The sequence below is a fragment of the Panulirus ornatus genome, chromosome 64, assembly GCF_036320965.1.
Source record: "Panulirus ornatus isolate Po-2019 chromosome 64, ASM3632096v1, whole genome shotgun sequence".
NCBI lineage: Eukaryota > Metazoa > Arthropoda > Malacostraca > Decapoda > Palinuridae > Panulirus > Panulirus ornatus.
Genome location: NC_092287.1, coordinates 6340277 through 6362520, shown reverse-complemented (window position 1 = coordinate 6362520; position 22244 = coordinate 6340277). Strand labels below are relative to the sequence as shown.

The window sequence follows — 22244 nt, the reverse complement described above, 5'->3', positions numbered from 1 at the left end:
AATTTGTTCTCCATTCTCCTTGTTCCCTCCACATCTAACAAATATATCCTCACTCATTCTCTCCATATCTCCAAAACCATTTCAGCAGAAACTCCTCAACTCTCTTAACCACACTCCTTCTATTACCACACCTCTATCTTATGCTTTCATTGCTCACTCAGTCAAACCAATGCACACCACATACTGTCTTCAAACATTTCATTTCCAAAACATAAATGCTCCTCTGCATAGCCTTATCTACAGCCCATGCCTCACATCCATATAATATTGTTGGGACAACTATATCTTCAAACATACCCATTTCTGCCCTCCCAGATAACAGTCTCTCTTTCCACACATTCTTCAGTGCTCCTATGATTCACTTATGCTTCTATGGTTCCATCTACTGTCAAGTCCATCCCCAAGTATCTAAAGCAATTTCAAACTTACAACCCCATTAACCTGTCCCTCAACCCTGCTAAACCTAACAATCTTGTTCTGATTCACATTTACTTTCAATTTCCTTGTTTCAAACACCCTTCCATAATCATTCACTAACTCTTCCAGTTTCACACAAATTTGCCATCAGTGCTGTACATCAGCAAACAATAACTCACTTTCCAGGCCATCTCTTCTCCTTTAGACTGCATACTTGTCCCTCTCCCTAAGACTCGCACATTTACTTCCCCCTTCCATAAACAAATTAAACAACCTTGGTGACATCACACACCCCTGCCACAGACAAGCCTTCTTGGAAACATTCACTCTCCTCTCTTCCTACTCACACACATTCCTTACACCCTCGACAGATACTTCTCACTGCTTCTACCCGCTTTTCTCCCATACCATGTATTCTGAAGACCTTATCTCTATCAACTTTAACTTATGCATTCTCCAAACCTGATATGCAAATCTTCTACCTTTTCTGAAAGCCAACTGCACTTCCCTGGTCTGATGCTCTGGACATGCCTTCACTCTCTCAATCACTAACCTCCCATACAACTTACCAAGTAAACTCAAAAAACTTATACTTCTGTAGTTTGAACACTCACCTTCATTCCCCTTGTCTTTGTACAACACTATACATGTATTCTGCTTATCCTCAGACACGTCTCCATCATCCATGCATTCAATGAAAATCCTAACTAACCAATCAACTATACAGTCATCCCCTTTCTTAATAAACTCAACTGCAAAATCATCCACTCCATCAGCTTTGCCACAATTTATCTAACATGAGGCTTTTACCACCTCTTCTCTCTTCACCAAACCAACCCTTCATGTCTCTCTCACTTCACATACCCCCCTTAACCATACATCCTACATCTGCCACCCTGCCATCAAACATATCCAACAGTCCTTCAAAATACTAACTCTATCTCCACACTTCATCAGTACCTGATAACACTTCCCTTTTGCACATTTTCTACCTTCTTCCAAAACATCTTATTCTCCCTGAAGTTTACTGATACTCACTCACCCTAACTCTCATTTACCCTCTTTTCCAACCCCAAAACCTTCCTCTTGACCTCCTACCGCTTTCTCTTATACATCCCCTGATCATCTGCACTACTTCCCTGTAAGTACCCCCCAAATGCTTCCCTTTTCTCTTTCACTAGCAACATTACTTCATCCAACCACTTACTACCCTTTCTAATCAGCCAACTCCCACCTTTCGTACACCACAAACATCTCACACATGCCAGCGCTGCTTCCCTAAATACCTCCCATTCCTCATCCATTCCCCTTGCTTTGTTTACTCTAACCTTTTGCCACTTAACACTCAAATCTCTTTTAGTATTTCTTCACATATATCTTTTTAATATCAAAAAGTAATAATTCTGGTGAAAATAGAAAGTAAAATGTATAGCATGGATGTGACAAGACTGATAAAGATTACAAGTGATCTGTGAAACGTGAGCACCAAAAATCCTGGATGGATGGAAAATCAAATCTGTTGCCATGTTAGTAGGGTGACTTGGGCAGAACATCATAAGAACAAACATCTTAGGCTGCATATCACATCATTATCTGCCTTATACATATGATCCTTGATTTCATCCCTCCTTACCCTCAGTATTTCCTTTCATCTACTAACATCTGAAATATTCACACATATCTTCTCTAGTCAATCAACATCTTTAATATGCCCTTACCATCTACTCATCTCATAACTCTGCATTTCACCCAAAACATAACTTTACATATAATCCATACCAAAACACGAAACACCATGATTTTGCACTAATCAGAGGAGGTCCTTTGATGAAATATTTCAAAAAAGGGAATTACTCATTTACATTTCATCTGAAATAATTAACTAAATATCAGTAAAAATACTTATCCACCAATGATGATAAAAGATTCTTAAATGTTCTCCATTCCCATTACATATATCAAAAGCATATCTATGTAATCAATGTTGTTTGAGGATACAAATGTAATATATAGCATAACTCATATTACAAGAGTGGTTGAGAGGGTTGAAGATGGTGTGCTGAAATGGTTTGGACATATGGAAAGAGTGAGGAAAGGATAACAAAAAGGATATATGTGTCGAAAGTGAAGGGAACAAGGAGAGAGTAGGGGGTGACTAAACTGGAGTTGGAAGGTTGGAGCAAAAAGATTTTGAGTGATAGGGGTCTGTACATGCAGGAGGGTGAAAGGTGGATACAGAATAGAGTGAAGTGGAACAATGTGGTACACAGGAGTTGACATGTCAGTAGACTGAACTAGGTCATGTGGAGCAGTTGGGGTAATCCATGAAAAGTCTGTGGGGCCTGGTTGTGGATAAGGAGCTGTGGTTTAAGTGCACTGCACATGATATCTAGAGATGGATGTGAGAAAATGTGGCCTATCTTCATCTGTTCCTGGTGCCACCTCATTAATGTGGAAAATGGTGATCAAGTAAAGAAAAAGCCAACATTTATTATATGTGGATTATAGATTCTCATTGGTCTCAATTTCCTTGTGACTCTACTTTATTATCACAGTTTCTCCATTATTCAGGCCTCCTTAAAAAATCTGTTCACCTGACATTATTGTTTCTTCAATCCAAGAAAACTGCTAATCTACTCCAAAGTATTCTTATATCTTTTTCCATTTTCTAATGCTACATCTTAGTATGTACTACACCAGCATGTTCCATTCCTAATCTTTTCCATTATAACCACTTACCTTTCCCAACTTAATGAGGTAGTATCAGGAAATGGGCCTTCCAGGAAGAATCCTCACTTTGCTCACTGTTCCTACTTTTAGAAACCAATAATACAGGAAGAGATTTCTAGCCCTCTGCTTCTGCCCCATCTAGTCATCCTGTATGAAACAAAGCAGATACCTGGGAAGCGTTCTTTCTTCCCATCCCAAGGAATAGTCTTTAATCTAACCTTAATAAAGCAAAGGAGAAGATGGGTAACATTCTTTCTCCCTTATCCCTAGCATTAATCTTTAATCTCAATATATAATTTTCATAAATCTTCATACATACTATTTTTGTCATACATGTTTGCAATTTCCCACATGAGTAATGTAGTGTCAAGAATAGATGACATAGCCTAAGAGGGAAAAATTTCTCAATTGGCTCCTTACTATTCCTTCTTTTGGAAAGTAGTACAGGAAGAGAGCATTTCCAGTCACCCACTCCTGCCCCTTTTAGTTGCCTTCTAAGAAATGCAGAGAATACATGGGCAGTATTCTTTCTCCCCTATCCCCAGGGATAAAAAATATATCTTTAATTAATAATTCAAACTCTTACAACAGACTGCTTTCACTTTCCCCACAAAATAACATTTGGACAGACATTCCTTTGGATATTCTTCTGTTGATCTCCTTCCACACCCCTAGGTCTCCCAATTCACTTATCCATAACACTGAAACATCACAAGTTTTTGCTTAAATTCTTCATAAACTCCTCAAATAAAATATATAAACATCCTTTCTCTTACCTCACTAATTCTGAAATAATTTTCTTATACTAGCCCATTCTTCCCTTAATTCCTACAATTAGGAAAGGTTGTGCATATGACAGTATCCCACAATCCAACATCAACTTAAGTGACGAGTTCCTAGACTTGCCCATTTTTCACCCAAACCTCTTGCTACTTTCTTTTTTTCTTATAGGAACCAACACGGCACAGGCAAAACATGCCTTAATCAACACAATCTTGGGTGAAAGAAAAAGCTAAAAGGAAAAGAAAATAGAGATTCATCAGGTTTCCGCTAGTGTTTGCAGACCTTTCTCTTAAAGGAAGAAAGGTTATATGACAAGGGAAAGACAAAAAAACAAAAAAAACAAGGGAGGTGTGTCAAGACTGGGATAAGTGAAAACTTTTCTGCCATGGTCGACCCCTTGACATGAGTTCCCAGAGAAAACGGGCATCAGAGATATAGGCAAAACACAAAAGTAGGAATAGAATTACATGGCTTAGCTGTTGAAGGGAAGAAGGAGGCATCATAAGAGCCATTCCTTGAGTGGCCAGTCTCCACACAGAGACTATGGGAAGCAAAAGCCAAAAGCATACCACAGGTACAAACCTTTACAAAAACAATGATGATGGCCAAAATAATACCTACAGAACGAAGAGATTGCAGCAACATCATCACATACAAAAATGCAAGGATGAAGAGAAATTATGCTATCTATCTATCTATCTATGTGTATCTCTGATGTCAGTTCCCTTGGGAATTCCCTCAAGGGGGTGGCCATGGCAAAAGAGTCTCCATAACTGCTGAACTCGTCCCACTTTTTAGCCTATAGTGCCTCACCCTTAACAAGCCACTGGCAGTGGGCAACTCTTGCACAATGTATTCAAAGGAGATGCAAAGAGAAATATTGAGACAGAGGGCTTTGGATTCCAATCTAGTTAATAAAGAGGTGGAGGGTGAATACAGCCTGTATAGATAAGAAACAGCTTCTCACACATAAAATATTTACAGCACTTATACAACACTCCTAAAATTTGAGAAGCAGACTTTGTAATGTTGATTACATGGGGTTTCCAGAACAGAGTGAAAGATATGGTTAGGCCCAATAGGTTCATGTTATTACAGGGTTGAACTGTGGAATTTGAAATTGAGCAGAAAAAACAAATGATTAATCATCCTGGTTGCAGAGAAAAATGTTTCTTTAATAAGCACATTTCAACACAACACTTTAATAGACAAACCTCATGGAAAATCAAAAAATCACTAAGTTCAACTAACAGTTCAACAATCTTTTTTTTTTACAGCATTTGAATATGTACCTTGCAAAACCAGTGAAAACTCCATGTCTAATGCTACTTTTCATAAGCTAGAAGTTGAGCAGTTGCAATCTCATATCATCCAATGTACATATTCATGCTAATAGGCACATTTTGGTTCACACATTTTCCATGGTAATATTGCATAACATGCCCATTACTGGCACTTGGGGAACGGTTGGACGAGGCAATCATTCCAGTCAGGCCAGAACTCTTCCTTGACACGTTGGCAGTAGGCATGAAGGTTGGTGAACTCAGCTGTAAGAAAGGAACATCTTAAAATCATAACATCTTCATTATGGCAAGCAAAACCATTAATTAAACCCTCAAAAGGGTGAGTTAATGAAAATTTTTAAGTATTTTTATTCAATTTCTTTTCTTGTCACTTGAAAGAGTACATCCTTCCAAGCCAAAGAAGGTGAACATGTGCTTCCAACCCCTTCCACAGAGCAACAAGGGTATAGTATATCATTGCTGCTAGAATTACAATTGCCTAAACACCACATACGCAGTAAATAACAAGCATTTCATTACCTTTCTGTTCATGATCTTTCTTATTTCTTTTACTTGAAAGAGTAAGTTTTATGACCAAAAGAACATAAATATAAACTAGCTATTTGTTAAACTTATGCCTCTCATTGTTAACTCATGAAGGCTGTATCCTCATGAATCATCGCTGCCAGATGCATAAGTACCTCAAACTCACATTCTCTCTTTCTTTGCTTCAAACACAAACGCAAATGACGTAAGGGGAGTGGGGGAGGAATGGAATGTATCTAGGGAAGAAGTGATGGTTTGTGCAAAAGATGCTTGTGGCATGAGAAAGGATGGAGGTATGCAGATTAGAAAGGGTAGTGAGTGGTGGGATGAAGAAGTAAAATTGTTAGTGAAAGAGAAGAGAGAGGCATTTGGACAATTTTTGCAGGGAAGTAGTGCAAATGACTAGGAGATGCATAAAAGGAAGCAGCAGGAGGTCAAGAGAAAAGTACAAGAGGTGAAAAGAGGGCAAATGAGAGTTTGGGTGAGAGAGTATCATTAAATTTTAGGGAGCATAAAAAGATGTTTTGGAAGGAGGTAGATAAAGTGCTTAAGTCAAGAGAACAAATGTAACATCAGTGAAGGTGGCAAGTGGGGAGGTAATAACAAGTAGCAGTAAAGTGAGAAGATGGAGTGAGTATTTTGAAGATTTGTTGAATGTGTTTGATGACAGAGTGGCAGATATAGGGTGTTTTGGTCGAGGTGGTGTGCAAAGTGAGAGGGTTGGGGAGAATGGTTTGGTAAACAGAGACAAGGTAGTGAAAGCTCTGTGGAAGATGAAAGTCGACAAGGTGGCAGGTTTGAATGGTATTGCAGTGAAATTTATACAATAAAGAGGGTGACTGTGTTGTTGATTGGTTGGTAAGGATATTCAGTGTATGTATGGTTCATAGTGAAGTGCCTGAGGATTGGCAGAATGCATGCATAGTGCCACTGTACAAAGGCAAAGGGGATAAAAGTGAATGTTCAAGTTACAGAGGTAAAAGTTTGTTGAGTATTCCTGGGAAATCATATGGGAGGGTATTGATTAAGAGGGTAAAGGCATATACAGAGCATCAGATTGGGGAAGAGCAGTGTGGTTTCATTAGTGGTTGAGGATGTGTGGATCAGGTATTTGCACTGAAGAATGTATGTGAGAAATACTTAGAAAAACATATGAATTTATATGTAGCATTTATGGATCTGGAGAATGGGGTTGATAGAGATGCTTTGTGGATGGTATTAAGAGTATATGGTGTGGGAGGTAAGTTGCTGGAAGCAGTGAAAAGTATTTCCAAAGATGTAATGTATGTGTAGGAGTAGGAAGAGAGGAAAGTGATTGGTTCCCAGTGAATGTCGGTTTGCGGCAGGGGTGCGTGATGTCTCCATGGTTGTTTAATTTGTTTATGGATGGGGTGGTTAGGGAGGTAAATGCAAGAGTTTTGGAGACAGGGGCAAGTATGCAGTCTGTTGTGGATGAGAGGGCTTGGGAAGCCAGTCAGTTGTTGTTCGCTGATGATACAGCGCTGGTGGCTGATTCAGATGAGAAACTGCAAAAGTTGGCGACTAAGGGACAAGCTAATTGGGAGGTAAGTTTGAATGGAGAAAAACTGGAGAAAGTGAAGTGTTTTAGATATCTGGGAGTGGATTTAGTAGTGGATGGAACCATGGAAGCGGAAGTGAATCACAGGGTGACGGGTGGTGAAGGTTCTAGGAGCGTTGAAGAATGTGTGGAAGGTGAGAATGTTATCTTGGAGAACAAAAATGGGTATATTTGAAGGAATAGTGGTTCCAACAATGTTATATGGTTGGAGACATGGGGTATAGATAGGGTTTTTGCAGAGAGGAGTGGATGTGTTGGAAATGAAATGTTTGAGGACAGTATGTGGTGAGGTGGTTTGATCGAGTAAGTAATGAAAGGGTAAGAGAGATGTGTGGTAATAAAAAGAGTGTGGTTCAGAGAGCAGAAGAGGGTGTGTTGAAATGGTTCAGTCACCTGGAGAGAATGAGTGAGAAAAGATTGACAAAAAGGATATATGTTTCAGAGGTGGAAGGAACGAGGAGAAGCGGGACACCAAATTGGAGGTGGATGGATGGAGTGAAAAAGATTTTGATGGATTGGGCCAGAACATACGGGAGGGTGAAAGGCATGCAAGGAATAGAATGAATTGGAACGATGTGGTATACCAGGGTTGATGAGCTGTCAATGGATTGAACCAGGGCATGTGAAGTATCTAGGGTAAACCATGGAAAGTTTTGTGGGGCCTGGATGTGGAAAGGGAGCTGTGGTTTCCATGCATTACACGACACCTAGAGACTGAGTGTGAACGAATGTGATCTTTTTTGTCCTTTCCTAGTGCTGCCTGGTGGGAATATGCTATTTCATATGTGGAGGGGTGGCGATGGGAATGGATGAAGGCGGCAAGTATGAATATACACGTGTATATATGTACATGTCGTATATGTATGTGTATGTATACGTTGAAATGTATAGGTATGTCTATGAGCATGTGTGGGCGTTTAGGTGTATATATATGTGTATGTGAGTATATTGGGCCATTCTTTCATCCGTTTCCTTGTGCTACCTCGCTCACGTGGGAGATGGCGATTAAGTATAATAATAATAATAATAATAATAATAATAATAATAATAATAATAATAATAATAATAATAATATTAATAATAATAATAATACTTATGTTTATCTATTATGTATTTATCATACTTTGTCACTGTATCCCACATTAGCAAGGTAGCACAAGGAAACAGACAAAAGAATGGCACAACCCACCCACATACACATGTATATACATAAACATCCACACACGCACATATACATACCTATACATTTCAACGTATACATACATATACATAGACATATACATATATACACATGTACATATTCATACGTGCTGCCTTCATCCATTCCCACCGCCACCCCGCCACACATAAAATGGCAACCCCCTCCCCCTGCGTGCGCGCGAGGTAGTGCTAGGAGATGACAACAAAGGCCACTTTCATTTGCACTCAGTCTCTAGCTGTCATTTGTAATGCACTGAAACCACAGCTCCCTTTCCACATCTAGGCCCCACAAAACCTTCCATGGTTACCCCAGACATTTCACATACCCTGTTTCAATCCACTGAGAGCATGTCAACCCCAGTGTACCACATCATTCCAATTCACTCTACTCCTTGCAAGCTTTTCACCCTCCTGTATGTTCAGGACCCAATCACACAAAATCTTTATCACTTCATCCTTCCACCTCCAATTTGGTCTCCCACTTCTTGTTTCCTCCACTTCTGACACATATATCGTCTTTATCAATCTTTCCTCACTCATTCTTTCCATGTGGCCAAACCATTTCAATACACCCTCTTCTGCTCTCTCAACCACACACTTTTTATTACCACACATCTCTCTTACCCTTTCATTACTTACTCAATCAAACCACCTCACACCACACATTGTCCTCAAACATCTCATTTCCAACACATCCATCCTCCTCCACACAACCCTATCTATAGCCCATGCCTCACAACCACACAACACTGTTGGAACCACTATTCCTTTAAACATACAATGCTCTCGCCCCCTACACATTAGTTGGTAGGCAGCCAACAACCAGGTAGGTATATTACCAGTACTATCTGCCTGGGTATTAGGAGGGTTAGTGACTGTTGCTTAGTAAACCAGCTCTTCCGTGGTTGTCAAGCTGCACTTCTCTGACTTAGGTAACTGTCTTTTCTTTCTGCTTCAATCACACTTGGACTGCTAGCATTCTGTTCACAAACAAACTATCTCTCCTTGTTATATGTAACACATGACAACACTAAACTCCCACAGCTCATTCTTTGTAACTCTAGATTTTCCTGCAGTGAGCACTATGAGCTAGCCCTGCCTTCTGGCAAAATGGTAGGAGCAGTACATAGATGTAGTAGGTAGGAACGTTTAGGCAGGAGCATTAGGTACAAGCATTAGATAGTAGTAGTCAGTAGGAACGTTAGGAAGGAACCTCTGAAAACACTGTGCTAGAGTCACTCTTTGCCAGTGGCCTGTTAAGGTGGGACACTAGAGGCTAAGAAGTGGCAATGGAGTTCACTAGTTATGGAGACTATATTGCCCTGGCAATCCCTTGAGGGCATTCAAGTTGGAACATGCATCAGAGATACAGATAGAGAGATAGTGAGGAATATAAAACTCACACTACAAATTCATTTCTGTAGTACTATTTTGAATACAGGGGGGGCCCCTGACTTAAAAGTGTATGAATACCAATACTTAAGAATAAGCTCAAAAAAAGAGTATCAAATTCTTAGTCTAACATCCAATCTTGTTAAGTCTAATGCCTCCAAAACACAGTTTCTACCCATCTCTCTATCAAAAACTCCTCACAACTCTCATCTGTCCTTTGACGATTCTGTAATTCCACCTCTCAACTCAGTGAACATACTTGGTATTACTGTAACATCCACTCTTTCTTGGAAACCCCACATTACTGTAAGAGCTAAGTCTGCCTCTAAAAAACTGGGTGTCCTGTTTAAATGTCGAAACTACTTCTCTTCTGAACAGTTGCTCAGTTTATACATGGGACTGATTGTCCTTGTATGAAGTATTGCTCTCACACTTAAGGTGGTTCTAGCTCTGCATCCTTACTTAGCAAAGTTAAGTCAAAAGCAGTCTGCCTTATAAACTGTCCTAGGCTAACTTCCAACCTTGTCTCCACTGCCCTACACCACAGTATTGGTTCTCTTTCCTTCTTCTATAGGTATTACTCTGGTTTTTGCTCCCAAGAGCTCATTGCTTGTGTGCCCAAACCACTAGCTAGACCACACAATACTCAGCAAGCTGTTGTGCACACAATTATTGTGTGGCCATCAGCAACTCAAGGATGGACCATTTTGATACCTGCATCTTTCCCTACATCTCAAAGCTTTGGAACTCTATCTTCTCATGTCTTTCCCAATAAATATGACCTGACACATTTCAAAAAGACAGGTTTTTCAGTTTCTCAAAAATCTGTAAACACTTTCCCTTTTCTCTTCTTTTTCTGTTTCATAATTCTATGTGTATCTCAATTGGGACCTGGCCTTGCTGTGGACTTTTGTCCATGTCTTGAGCCTTAAAAAAATCCAACTTATGAACAGACCAACTAACAAACAAGGTCCAGAAACCAAACCCATTTGTAACTTGGGGACCCCTTGTGTGTACTCAGCTCAGCTTTGTCACTGTTTAGTTCATCTTCCTCTGTTTCTCTTTGCTCCTCTTCATCACCATCATTGTCACTGTCACTCTCCTTTATGTAAGAGAGTGCTTCATCAACTTTTACTGACTTAATGAGATCAATGCAGAAGTCCGGGTTGGAGTTGGCAAAACATATCTGTCATACATCAAACTTTCCTCTTTGCCGATGCACTGATAACAGCAGTTTAAAATATGGACTCAGCCAATGGAAAGAATGGATAGACTGCCATACAGTACTTTCAAATCACAGACCACTCTCAAATTAACATGAGCAAATCAAAAATTTTGAGACATATCTATCCCAAACCTAATGTAATTCAAGTTGCATTTAGGATGTATACATGTGTATGACTGTTAGTCATACAAATGAGAAATATCACTTTCCTTTTTTTTTCTGTTAGTACAGATGATACAGGCAAATGAATACCCTAAGCATGACTATCTTATAGATGATAAACGTAGTTTTTCATATTTGTTCACTCCTCACAATAGCGAGGTAAAACCACAGAGATGAAGAGTGGCCTCATTTACTCACATCCATTCTCTAGCTATCATATATATTGTATTGATACCAAAGCCCCCTAGCCACAGCCAAGCTCACACACCTTTCTATGGTTCCCCCTGACAAAGCAACATACGCTGGTTCAGCCAAATAACAGCATGTCATTTCTTGTACACAAAATTGCTCCAATTCGCTGTATCCCATGAACACTTCAAACCTTCCTACATGTTTAGGCACCAAACACTCAAAGCATCTTTTAATCCAGCCTTCCACCCATCTGGTTTCTCCATTTACCTTCTTCAGACATGTATACCTCCTTGGTCTTCCTCACCTCATTCATCCTTTCCATATGCATGTCTAAACCATTTCAGCAGACGATATTCAGCCCTCCAACACAAACTCCTCTTACGACCACACTTCTGTCTTACCCTATTATTTCTTATTCAGTCAATCCTCCTCAATCCACATACTGTCTTTTCGACCCTCTCCAAACCACATACACTCTTTATACCCAAAAATTTAATTTCCAACACATCCACCCTTTAGCATACTATTCTTTATCTAAGGCCCATGCCTAACATACATACAACACTGTTAGAACAACTATGCCATCAAACATACCCATCTTTTCCTTTACAGACAGTGACCTCACTTTCCACACATTCCTGAATGCACACAACATATTAGCCCCCTCACTCACCGTATGGTTCACTTCAGCTCCCAAGGTTCCACTCTATAACATGTTCAATCAAAGGTGTCTAAAAGTCCCACTTTCTCTTGGTTCTCTCCAATTAAACTCACACTCCAACCAACCTGTCTTCTTCCACTGCCAAATCTTATAACCCTGTTCTTATTCACATTACCTTTCAACTCTGTCCTTCACACAACATTGTTAACTAAAAAAAAATAGCTACTGCAGTTTCTTACTGGAATTTGCCATTACTGCAATGTCATCAGCAAACAGTAACTGACTCATCTCCCTGACCATCCCCACCCATGACAAATGGCAGACCTGCCCCTCTCTCCAACACCTTCACATTCATTTCCCTCACCATCCCATCCAAACACAGATTAAACAGCTACTGTAACATCACACAACCTTGACATAGACTCACCTTCACCTGGAAGCACTCACCCTCTTCTCTTTCTACTGGCATACACGCCTTACTGTCTAAATAATATCTCCCCAGCAGCTTTCCTCACCAAACCATATATTCATAATGCCTTTCACAAAACAATTCTGTCAACTCCATCATATGCTTTCTCCAGATCCAAAATTGCAACATTTATATATCTAATGCCCATTCCCTCCAGGAACTCCTTAAAGAGGGTGGCTGGCCACAGCAAAACAGTTTCCATAACTGGTGAACTCCAGTGTCACTTCTTAGCCTTTAGAGCCTCATCCTTAATAGACTACTGAGAGGGCAACTCTAGTGCATTTTCCAAAGGCTCCCATCTAATGTTCCTACCAACTACTCCTACCTAATGTACCTATCTAGTGTTCCTGCCTAATATTCCAACCTACTGCTTCTATATAATGCTCCTTCCTACTTCTTCCTAATACTCCTGCCTGATGTTCCTACCTACTACTTCTCTCAACTACTTCTGCCATTCTGCCAAAATGCAGGGCTCACAGCTCGCTGAAGGATAATCTAGATTTACGAAGCGTGAGTTATGTGTTCAGTGTTATGTGGGACAAGAAGAAATTGCATGTCTGTGGACAGAATGCCAGCAGCCCATGTGTGGGTGAGACAGAAAGAAAAGACAGCTACCTAGATCATTTAAAGACTGTAACTTGAAACTAATGAAATGCTGGCTCACTACACAGCTGTCACTAACCCCCTGATATCCAGGTCAGTATCATCAGTAATATAACTCCCTGGTCAGTGGCTGCTTTCTAACTACTGCCTAAAGTATTTTTCATGCAAATTCTTTAAAGCAAACACCCAATCCATACATCCTCTACCACTCTTGAATCCACCACTCTCCCATACAATTAAACAGGTATACTAAAAAATTTTACCTCTGTTATTTGAACATTCACAGTTGTCCCCTTTGCCTTCATACAACCGAAACTATATAAGTTTTCTGCCAATCCTCAGGCACCTAACCTTGAGCTATTCATACAACAGAAAACCTTACTAACCAATGAACAACACTGGCATACCCTTTCTTGAGAAATTCAACTCCAGTCCCATGTACTCCAAACACTTTCCCAAACTTCATCTGCACAATTTTTACCATCTCTTCTTTTTTCACCAAACCATTTGCCATGACACTCTTTCTTCATGTATCTTCATGTCCCAAACACCTCACATCTATTGCCCTATCTTCTAACACACTTAAAATATTTAGTCTCTTCCTTTCAATATCTTTTGTGCCTATTACCACTTTCCCAAAGGAACCCTCCAATGATATTCCTAACTGCTCTCGTTCTCCTCACATTGTTCACTCTTTCCATAACATTTTCTTATTCTCCCTGATGTCTGCTGATACCCTCTCATTCCAGCTCCCATATCATTTTTGCCCTCTACTGCAGCTCCTGCACCTTCCTCTTGACCTCAACCAGCTTCCCCTTGCACATCTCCCAGTCTCTTGCACTCCTTCCCTGCAGGTAACATCCATACACCTCTCTTTTCTCTTTTACTAACAATTCAACGTCCTCATCCCACAACTCACTACCCTTTCTTATGTGTTTGCATCTAATCTTCCACAAGACATAAAATTCTCTTGCACACGAGAGCACTGCTTCCCTAAACACCTTCCATTCCTCATGCTATTTTCCTAATTTCATCTACTCATCTTCTGCCATTCTTTAACCAATCTCTCCTTGTATCTCTTCACATAAATCTCTTTTCTAAGATCACTCACCCATGCCATCCTCTTTCCACCCATATCATTTACTTGTTTCCTAGATCCTCTACCCTCGCCTCTACCAAGAAAAGATTATGCAACCCATCAAGTGCCCCTCTAAGTGTATTTACAACCAGAAGTCTATACAGGCTATACTATATACCTTTCTTTTTCTATACATTTGCTATTTCTTGCATGAGCAAGGCAGTGTCGAGAACAGATGACTAAGCCTTAGAGGAGAAAATCATAACTTGGTTCTTTCCTCATTTCTTTCTTTTGTAAAGTACTACAGAAAAGCAGGACTTCCAATTCCCACTCCAATCTCTCTTGGTCACCTTCTCCAACAGGCAGTGGAAATGTGAGCAGTATTCTTTCTCTGCTATCCACAGAAATAACATATATAGTCCTACCTTCTTGTATCATTTTCCAAAAGAAGGAATAGAGAATGAAGCCAAGCAAGGAATTTTTCCTCTAAGGCTCAATCATCTCTTCTTGATGCTACCTACCTTGCTCACCTGGGAAATAGAAAAAATGTATGAAAGAAAAGATGAATTACCCAAGATCTAATTTCTACGAGAGTCCTGTGTTACCCAGAAACTCTTTCTAAAGGCTCCTTCATAAGTAGACTCCTTCGGAGATGTTGTTTGACAAGATGGTAGAGCTCTGCCAATGGTGACATTATACTCACAATGTAACCTCATTCCCCTGCTAAACTTAATAACCTTACTTTTATTCCCATTAACTCTCAGTATTCTCCTTTACCTGTAAGGCAGGTAATTTTAGTGATGAAAGTCTGCATCAAGAGTACAGAGCTTGTTGAACTGTTTACAAACTGAAAAATGTGTTTTATGATAATTTCTATTTTCTAAAACTTAAAATGTACTTACTGTCCAACATCTTCAGGTATGGTGAGTTGGGGGAATTCCATATTATCTGTGACAACATTCCAAAAACAGCACAATCCACCTCAGTTGCTTTGTCACCCATTAGGTATGTATTTTCTCCTGGGAAATAAATTAATGTTCAAATTATTTTTCATTTCATTTTATCTATTACCTTTTATTATTTTTTTCACATAAACACTTCTCCCAACTCAGCAGGGAAGTGTCAGGAAAAGATGAACACTGGCCTCAACTGCACACATCCACCCTCTAGCTGTCATGTAAAGTGCACCAAAAACAAAAGCCCACTATCCACTTTCACACCCCTCACACCATTCCATGATTTATGCCATCCACTTCATAAACCTTGTTCAGCCTACTAAGTGCACCCCATATATCAAACTTATCCAATTCATTCTATCCCATGAACACCACCCACCCTCCTGAATATCACACATAAAAATGCCAAAGCCTCTCACTCCATCTTTCCATCTCCTTGGGCCTTCCTACGCTTTTCTCTTTCAATCCCTAACTTGTAGATCCCTCCAGCCAAGCCCTTCACATTCATCCCCTCCATATGTCCAAGCCACCTTGACACACTCTTCCCAGCTCTATCAAGCCCTACAGTGCCTAACACCACAACATAAAGCACTGATTAGACTAGCACAGCAGATATGAATAAAGACATATACAACATCAATATACAAGGGAGGATCTAAACTAACTAGGAAACAGTATAGACCAGGTAGCCTAGTATTTCACATAATTACATGTTATGAAAGCAATAAGAAAACAGTTTATAAAAGAAGGTCAGCATATATTTGTCCATGGCAAAAGCACATAAATTCAAATACCAGTTCACAATAACATCTACAAAACTCTACACAAAGGATAAAGAATGGAAAAAATTTTCCAAGCCCTGCTAAGGCATTTGACTAAGTAAAACATAGGGTTTTACAAGAGAAAGTGGCAAAATAAAATATAAAAGGTACACTGATGAAATGGATTAAAGTTTCTATATTACAGAGATCTCAGTAGTGGCGAAAGGAAGTGTGCTAGAAACACAGAATGTTCTCTGAGGAATACAACAAAGAATGGTACTAGCCTCAACACACCTGATCACCACTTCCTGGGGACTCATTCTCAAATGATTCACCTATTCAGTTTTCATGAGAAAATAACATACGGAAAAGTTCCAAAAACTGGGCAGGGAAATATCAGACAACTGCTTCCCCGAGCGATCATTCACTAACTATTGTAGCAAGTGTAATACAAAGTAACACTATGTTCTCACTGAAATGAAATCCACCACTCTTTAGAAAAATAATCATATAGAAAATTGTAAAGAGCCAAACCCAAGAGTACCCAAGAGTGAGGTTGAAAGCTAAAGTTGAGGTGGTGATAGTGGCAGGGGAGGTGGGCAATGAGGGAGCAACCTGCACCACTGGGCCATCCCTCGCTCTTTACTGCTAATGGCAATACAACCTGAATAATAATAATAATATTTTGAATATCAACATTCTGTCATCCCCAAGGATAGATAGAAAGGATACTTCCCATGTATTCCCTGTGTCCCATAAAAGGCAATTAAAAGGGGTGGGAGTGGGGGACTGTAAATCCTCCCCTCAAGTTTTTACTATTCCAAAAGAAGGAACAGAAAAGGGGCTCAAGTGAGGATTTTTTCCTCTAAGGCTCGGTCCTCTGTTCCTGATGCTACCTTACAAACACGGGAAATGGCAAATAAGTATGAAAAAAATAATGATATCTTGCATAAACACATACAAAAGATGACATTCAAACAGTTTTTTCAGGAAACCTCTCTACTGCATCATGAATATACTAATGTAACATTGCTTTCATAGTGATGTGCAATCTATCATTTTTGTAGCCAAAAAGCAACAGGCAATCCCATGTTAGAGGTTGAAAGGAAAAATTAGGTGGTAGTAATGGTGGTAGATGATACATAGGTAGAGGGGTTCATTCCTCCCACCCACTCACTCCACACCTACAAGCCTTCACAGATAGCTTCTCTGAGTGGTCATTATGATGTACAACTCTTCCCTTCTTTAACTTTCCATTCAAAATTTTTGAATATATTCTATATCATTACTGTCCACGACAAACTCAAAATCTCAAAATTATCAATAATACAAGAGGTGGGCAGTGATTGAGTAGCCACCACCTCTTCTGCTTGCTTACTCCACCGCTACAGGCCTCACAGCTGGCTTCTTTCAATGGCATTATTGTGTAATCTCTTCCCTTCTTTAGCATTACATTCAATGTGTGCACATTACATCCTATTTCATTACATTTCTATCAAACATGATAGATCTGGTTTTAGAGAGCTGTGGAGAGATCTCCAACAAAATGATGAATGTTCTTGTTACGTTTTGTAGTTTTCATGAAATACACTTGCATGCAAAACTCAGATTTATCGCTTTGTGTAATCAAGTTAACTTTATATGAATCTGCCTTTTACAAACATTCATGACTGAATAATAAAAATATGTTTGGGGGCAAATGGGAAAATATTCACACACATATCAATAACTCTCACATGTTACAGAAGGCCACAGCTATTTATGTTTAACTTAAGTACAATTTCTGGTGTTCTTTTGGTGGGTTAAAGTACAGGGCCCCATGAAAATTACAGAAAGAGGTAGGATGTGTTGGAAATGAAATGTTTAAAGACAATATGTAAAATGAGGAGAGCTGATTGAACAAGAAACGACAGGATAAGAGAGAGGTGTGGTAATATAATAAGAATAATACCTCGGAGAGAGCTGAAAAGGTTGTGCTGAAATGGTGTATGTGTATGTGGGTGGGTTGGGCCATTCCTTCGTCTGTCTCCTTGCACTACCTCGCTAACGCGGGAGACAGCAACAAAGCAAAATGAAAATAAAAAAAATATTGGAAAGGATCATAATTTTGCGCGTGATCAAGATATTCCTATGAATCCACTGGGAAAATGAAACACGATAAGTTCCCAAGTGCACTTTTGTGTAATACTCACATCATCAGGGGAGACACAAGAGAGAAATATAAGTCAGTTGATATACATCGAAGAAACGAAGCTAGGACGCCATTTGGTAAACATATGATTGTCCAGATCAGTCACAGGACAGACGAGAGTTCTGAAGAGGTTTCAATAGAGAGGTGGGTAGAAAATGGGTCTTGGAGGCATTAAACTTAACAAGATATTGTCTACCATACTTACATATCTTGTCCAAGTCTGAGTTTATTGAGGAAGCTGTGTCAAGATGAGATGCAGATCAAGTGAGAGAAGAGGGAGCAGAATTGAAGGATGAGGATGAATGCAGTGTTGAGTCGTCAGCATATGAAGGCACTGGATTATTTGTGGAGAAGAGGAAATCCTTGAAAAAAAGGAGAAAAAGTGTAAGGGACAGGACAGAACCTTGAGGGACACTGCTCTTGATGGAGAAAAGGGGGGAGGCTAATCCATCAACAACCACAGAGACAGATTGGTCAGAGAGGAATGAGATATTAATGAGCAAAGTGAGGGAGGGAAGCCAAAAGAAGGGAGCTTAGAGATGAGACTCTGATGTTACACCCTGTCAAAAGCCTTTGATGTGTCAAGGGTAACTACATATAACTCCCCAAATTCTTTCATGGATGATGACCAGACATTAATAGGAGAGGAAAGAATATCACCAGTGGATCACGCTTTTAGGAAGTCATACTGGTGATCAGAGAGAATGTGATTTTCAAGGTGTTTAAGGATATGGAAGTAGATGAGGGATTCAAAGACTTTGGAAATGGTAGACATCAAAGCAATAGGACAATAGTTAGAGAGGTCAGAACAGTCACTCTTCTTAGGAAGTTTCCAAGGAGAAGGAAAAGTTTTGGTTTTTAAACAGAAAAGACAAGCAAGCACAGGTGCTTCAGAGGCACACTCTTTCAGTACATGGGGATGGATGCCACCAGGACCATAAGCCTTGCTTGTGTCCAAAGAAAGAAGAGCTTTTCGGACAGTCTGAAAAGAGATTAAGGGAACAGGCATAGGATTAATAAGAGGAGCATTAGGGGGTGAAGGAATGTTATAGTCATCCAATGTGGAGTTTGAGGAGAAATGGGGACCAAAGAGAGTTGCTTTGTCAATGGGAGAGTCAGCTATAGCACTGTCAGAATGGAAAGTGAAGGAAAGGCAGAGTGACAGAAGTTGTTAGAGATGCCCTTAGCTAAAGACCAGTAAGGCAATAGCTATTAGTGGATGACGAGGAGAGGTTTTTGCACTTCCTTCGAATAAAGGAATGCTTCGCCTCACACATAACATGCTTGCAGCAATTATGAGCAGTGATAAATTTAAGCTGAATGGAAGCCAGAGGAAAGAGAGTTTATCCAAGCCCAATATGCATGATCCTTTGTCTGAAGGGCCTCAGAACAGGAACTGTTGAACCATGGACTGCATAAAGAAGTAGTCTTGGAAGAAGAGAGGATAAATGCTTCCATTCTCACGAGAATAACCTCTCTTATGAAGAGACAGAAGCATCATCAAATAAGCTAGTAATTTACCCAAGGAAAGTCAGAAAAGAAGTTACATAAGTAATTCTAGTCAGATTCGTTCAGAATTTACACTAAGAAGGGGCTGCTGGAGGGGAAGGTGCCATTAGAATTGATAGATTTACAAGAGTGTGATCAAATGAACCAACTGGGGATGAGATTGTGTATTTACAGCGAGATGGACTAGAGGTGAAAAACAAATCCAAAATATTGTGAGAGGTCACAATGGTCAAGTATATGGGTAGGGTGGGAGATAATTTGCTCTATATTATTGAGAATGAAGAATGTAAGGGCTTCGATCCCTCCACCATCTGTGTGGGAGCAATTCAACCATACCCTATGGTGAATGTTGAAATCCCAGAGGTACAGGATCTCGGCTTGTGGGTGAGAGGATATCTCATGGCAGGAGTTTAGAAAGCCAAAAAAGGATATAAAATTTGTCAAATTAAGAGAGCAAAAGGTGAAACTGAGGAAGACTGGTAGTAGGGAGACAGACCCTGAGCCCCATACCATCAAAGTATGGAGACTCAAGGTCCTTGGTGTGCAGCAGGAGTGACTGTGCTGGAATAAGCACAAACACCACCTTTGAACCAGAATCGTGAGTGGAAATTATAGTTAGATATGAATAAGGGACTAGAGAGACCATCATTGGACAACTGTGTCTCAGAGAGAAGTAAGGTATTAGGAGAGGTACTAGACAGATGGTGTTCAACTGAGGAGAAGTTACTAAAGAGACCATGGATGCTGGTATAGTGAATAGAAAAAGAGGGTCTCACAGAGAGGGAGAGGTTGTGGGGGAGGCCACTACTAATACTGCCAGAGCCATCCCTCTCATTGGCATTGGTCAGGCAAAAACCAGGAGATTCTAGGGGCCATAGATTTGATGGACTCACTCTACCATGATGATACTTATTAATGTTTGAGTGGACAGGAACTGACAAGAGTACTTATGTGAAAAAAGTAATGATAATAAGCAAGGTTTGCATGGGTGTATGGTGCTTGTAAGAGAAAGATGGTAGGACTAGCCCAGTGGTCCAGTTTTGATGAGACAGAGAGTAAGACCAGCAATCATAACATGTAGAGTGTAAGATGGTTCCAGGCACCACTTTAACACTCCTCAGTCAGGATGGTAGTACCACCCAGGGCAGCTGTTGTCAACAACAATAGGGATAGGATGAGTGAGGAGAGACTGACTAAGAGTGTATATATGTGAGCTGTTCTGCCACAGCTTGCCTTATACCACCTCCTCTCTTACTAAACTATTTACTATCACTCTCTCTCTTTCTCCAAGTATCATCCACAACACATCACATCTGCTACCCAGTCATCTAACACATTGAGCATCATAAAACAAGCTGAAGGAGGATATCAAATTGGGTATCAAAAAATCAAATGGTTGAGATTAAAGATGAAGCCACAAAGATATGTCACATGATACCGAGCCTTATGAGTTTTACGAATGGTACAGAGAGTAAAGCTTGACATAAGGTGGGAAAGAACAAGGGGGCTATAAGCAAAACCTGTCAATTTCTTTCATTTAGTATTTCTCTTCCAGAAATACTTCCATGGCTATAATAAGTAACTCCTTTCTGTTTGAACACACTACTGCTATATTATATCTACTACTCTAACTCATATCACTCCATTATTGCTCCAATTTTTGAAACATTAAATAGCATTCTAATTGAAAGCTACAGAACCTATAAACTGAATGCTCTACTGAAAGCCAAATCATTATACTGCATTCATGGTAATACCCAAAACATTCGATATGGCCTGTAGATCCTGATGTCCCATAAAAAGTACTTCCACTTGAGAATGTCGGCCAACACCTTGCATATATGCCTGAAAATGTAGCAGTCGTCCTACAAGGGGGCGGTAAAACCAATGAAATGGCAACCATGTCCCCCAGTCAGTTAAAGAAGACACCCCATATGCTGAATCGAACACCCATCTCCACATGATGTTACACCTGAAGTATTAATAAATAATTCATGAATATTGACTTTGTATACAACAGTATTAATTACTGAATATGTATCTTTCTGCATATGACTAATAAATCTTCATAAATGTGTAATTCTTTTTTTACAATTTTACCAACAAAAATATTCTCTCATGATTACACACACCCATTCCACAACTCAAGTGACAACTGTTAAAATATTCAACATTAACTGGTATGTGTACCACAGTGTCAACAATATCATTTTGTGCAACTCATACTTAACCAAATCAGTGTACATCTTGGCACATTCATTTTCTCTAATTCTCCTCTTATATTAATTCTCCTAGTCCACTACAATATCCTGTTTACTTCTAGGCCATAAAATTACTGTACATTTTGATACACTCAATTCCCTAACTCTATCCAATGACCTTCTGTTCTATATTTCTTTTTTTTTTTTTTTAAATCATGACATGGGCAAATACATGCCCTGATTGTGACCATCTTTGATGATAAGAAAAATAGAAAAAAAAGAAAATGAGTGTAAATGAGACTAATC

General features: G+C 39.7%; 1 protein-coding gene across 2 annotated transcripts in view; it reads right to left on the bottom strand.

Annotated features, from left to right (window-relative positions):
- Nucleotides 1–5071: 5071 nt before the first annotated feature.
- The window catches only part of LOC139746265 (failed axon connections homolog), a 37640-nt gene continuing 20467 nt past the window's right edge, over nucleotides 5072–22244 (bottom strand). For both annotated transcript variants that reach the window (XM_071657302.1, XM_071657301.1), the window contains exons 6-7: nucleotides 15223–15339; nucleotides 5072–5477 (exon numbers count right to left, since the gene is read on the bottom strand). In XM_071657302.1, the coding sequence (XP_071513403.1) occupies nucleotides 5377–5477; nucleotides 15223–15339 (218 nt within the window). In that variant the 3' untranslated portion in view covers nucleotides 5072–5376. The remainder of the gene's footprint in view (nucleotides 5478–15222; nucleotides 15340–22244) is intronic.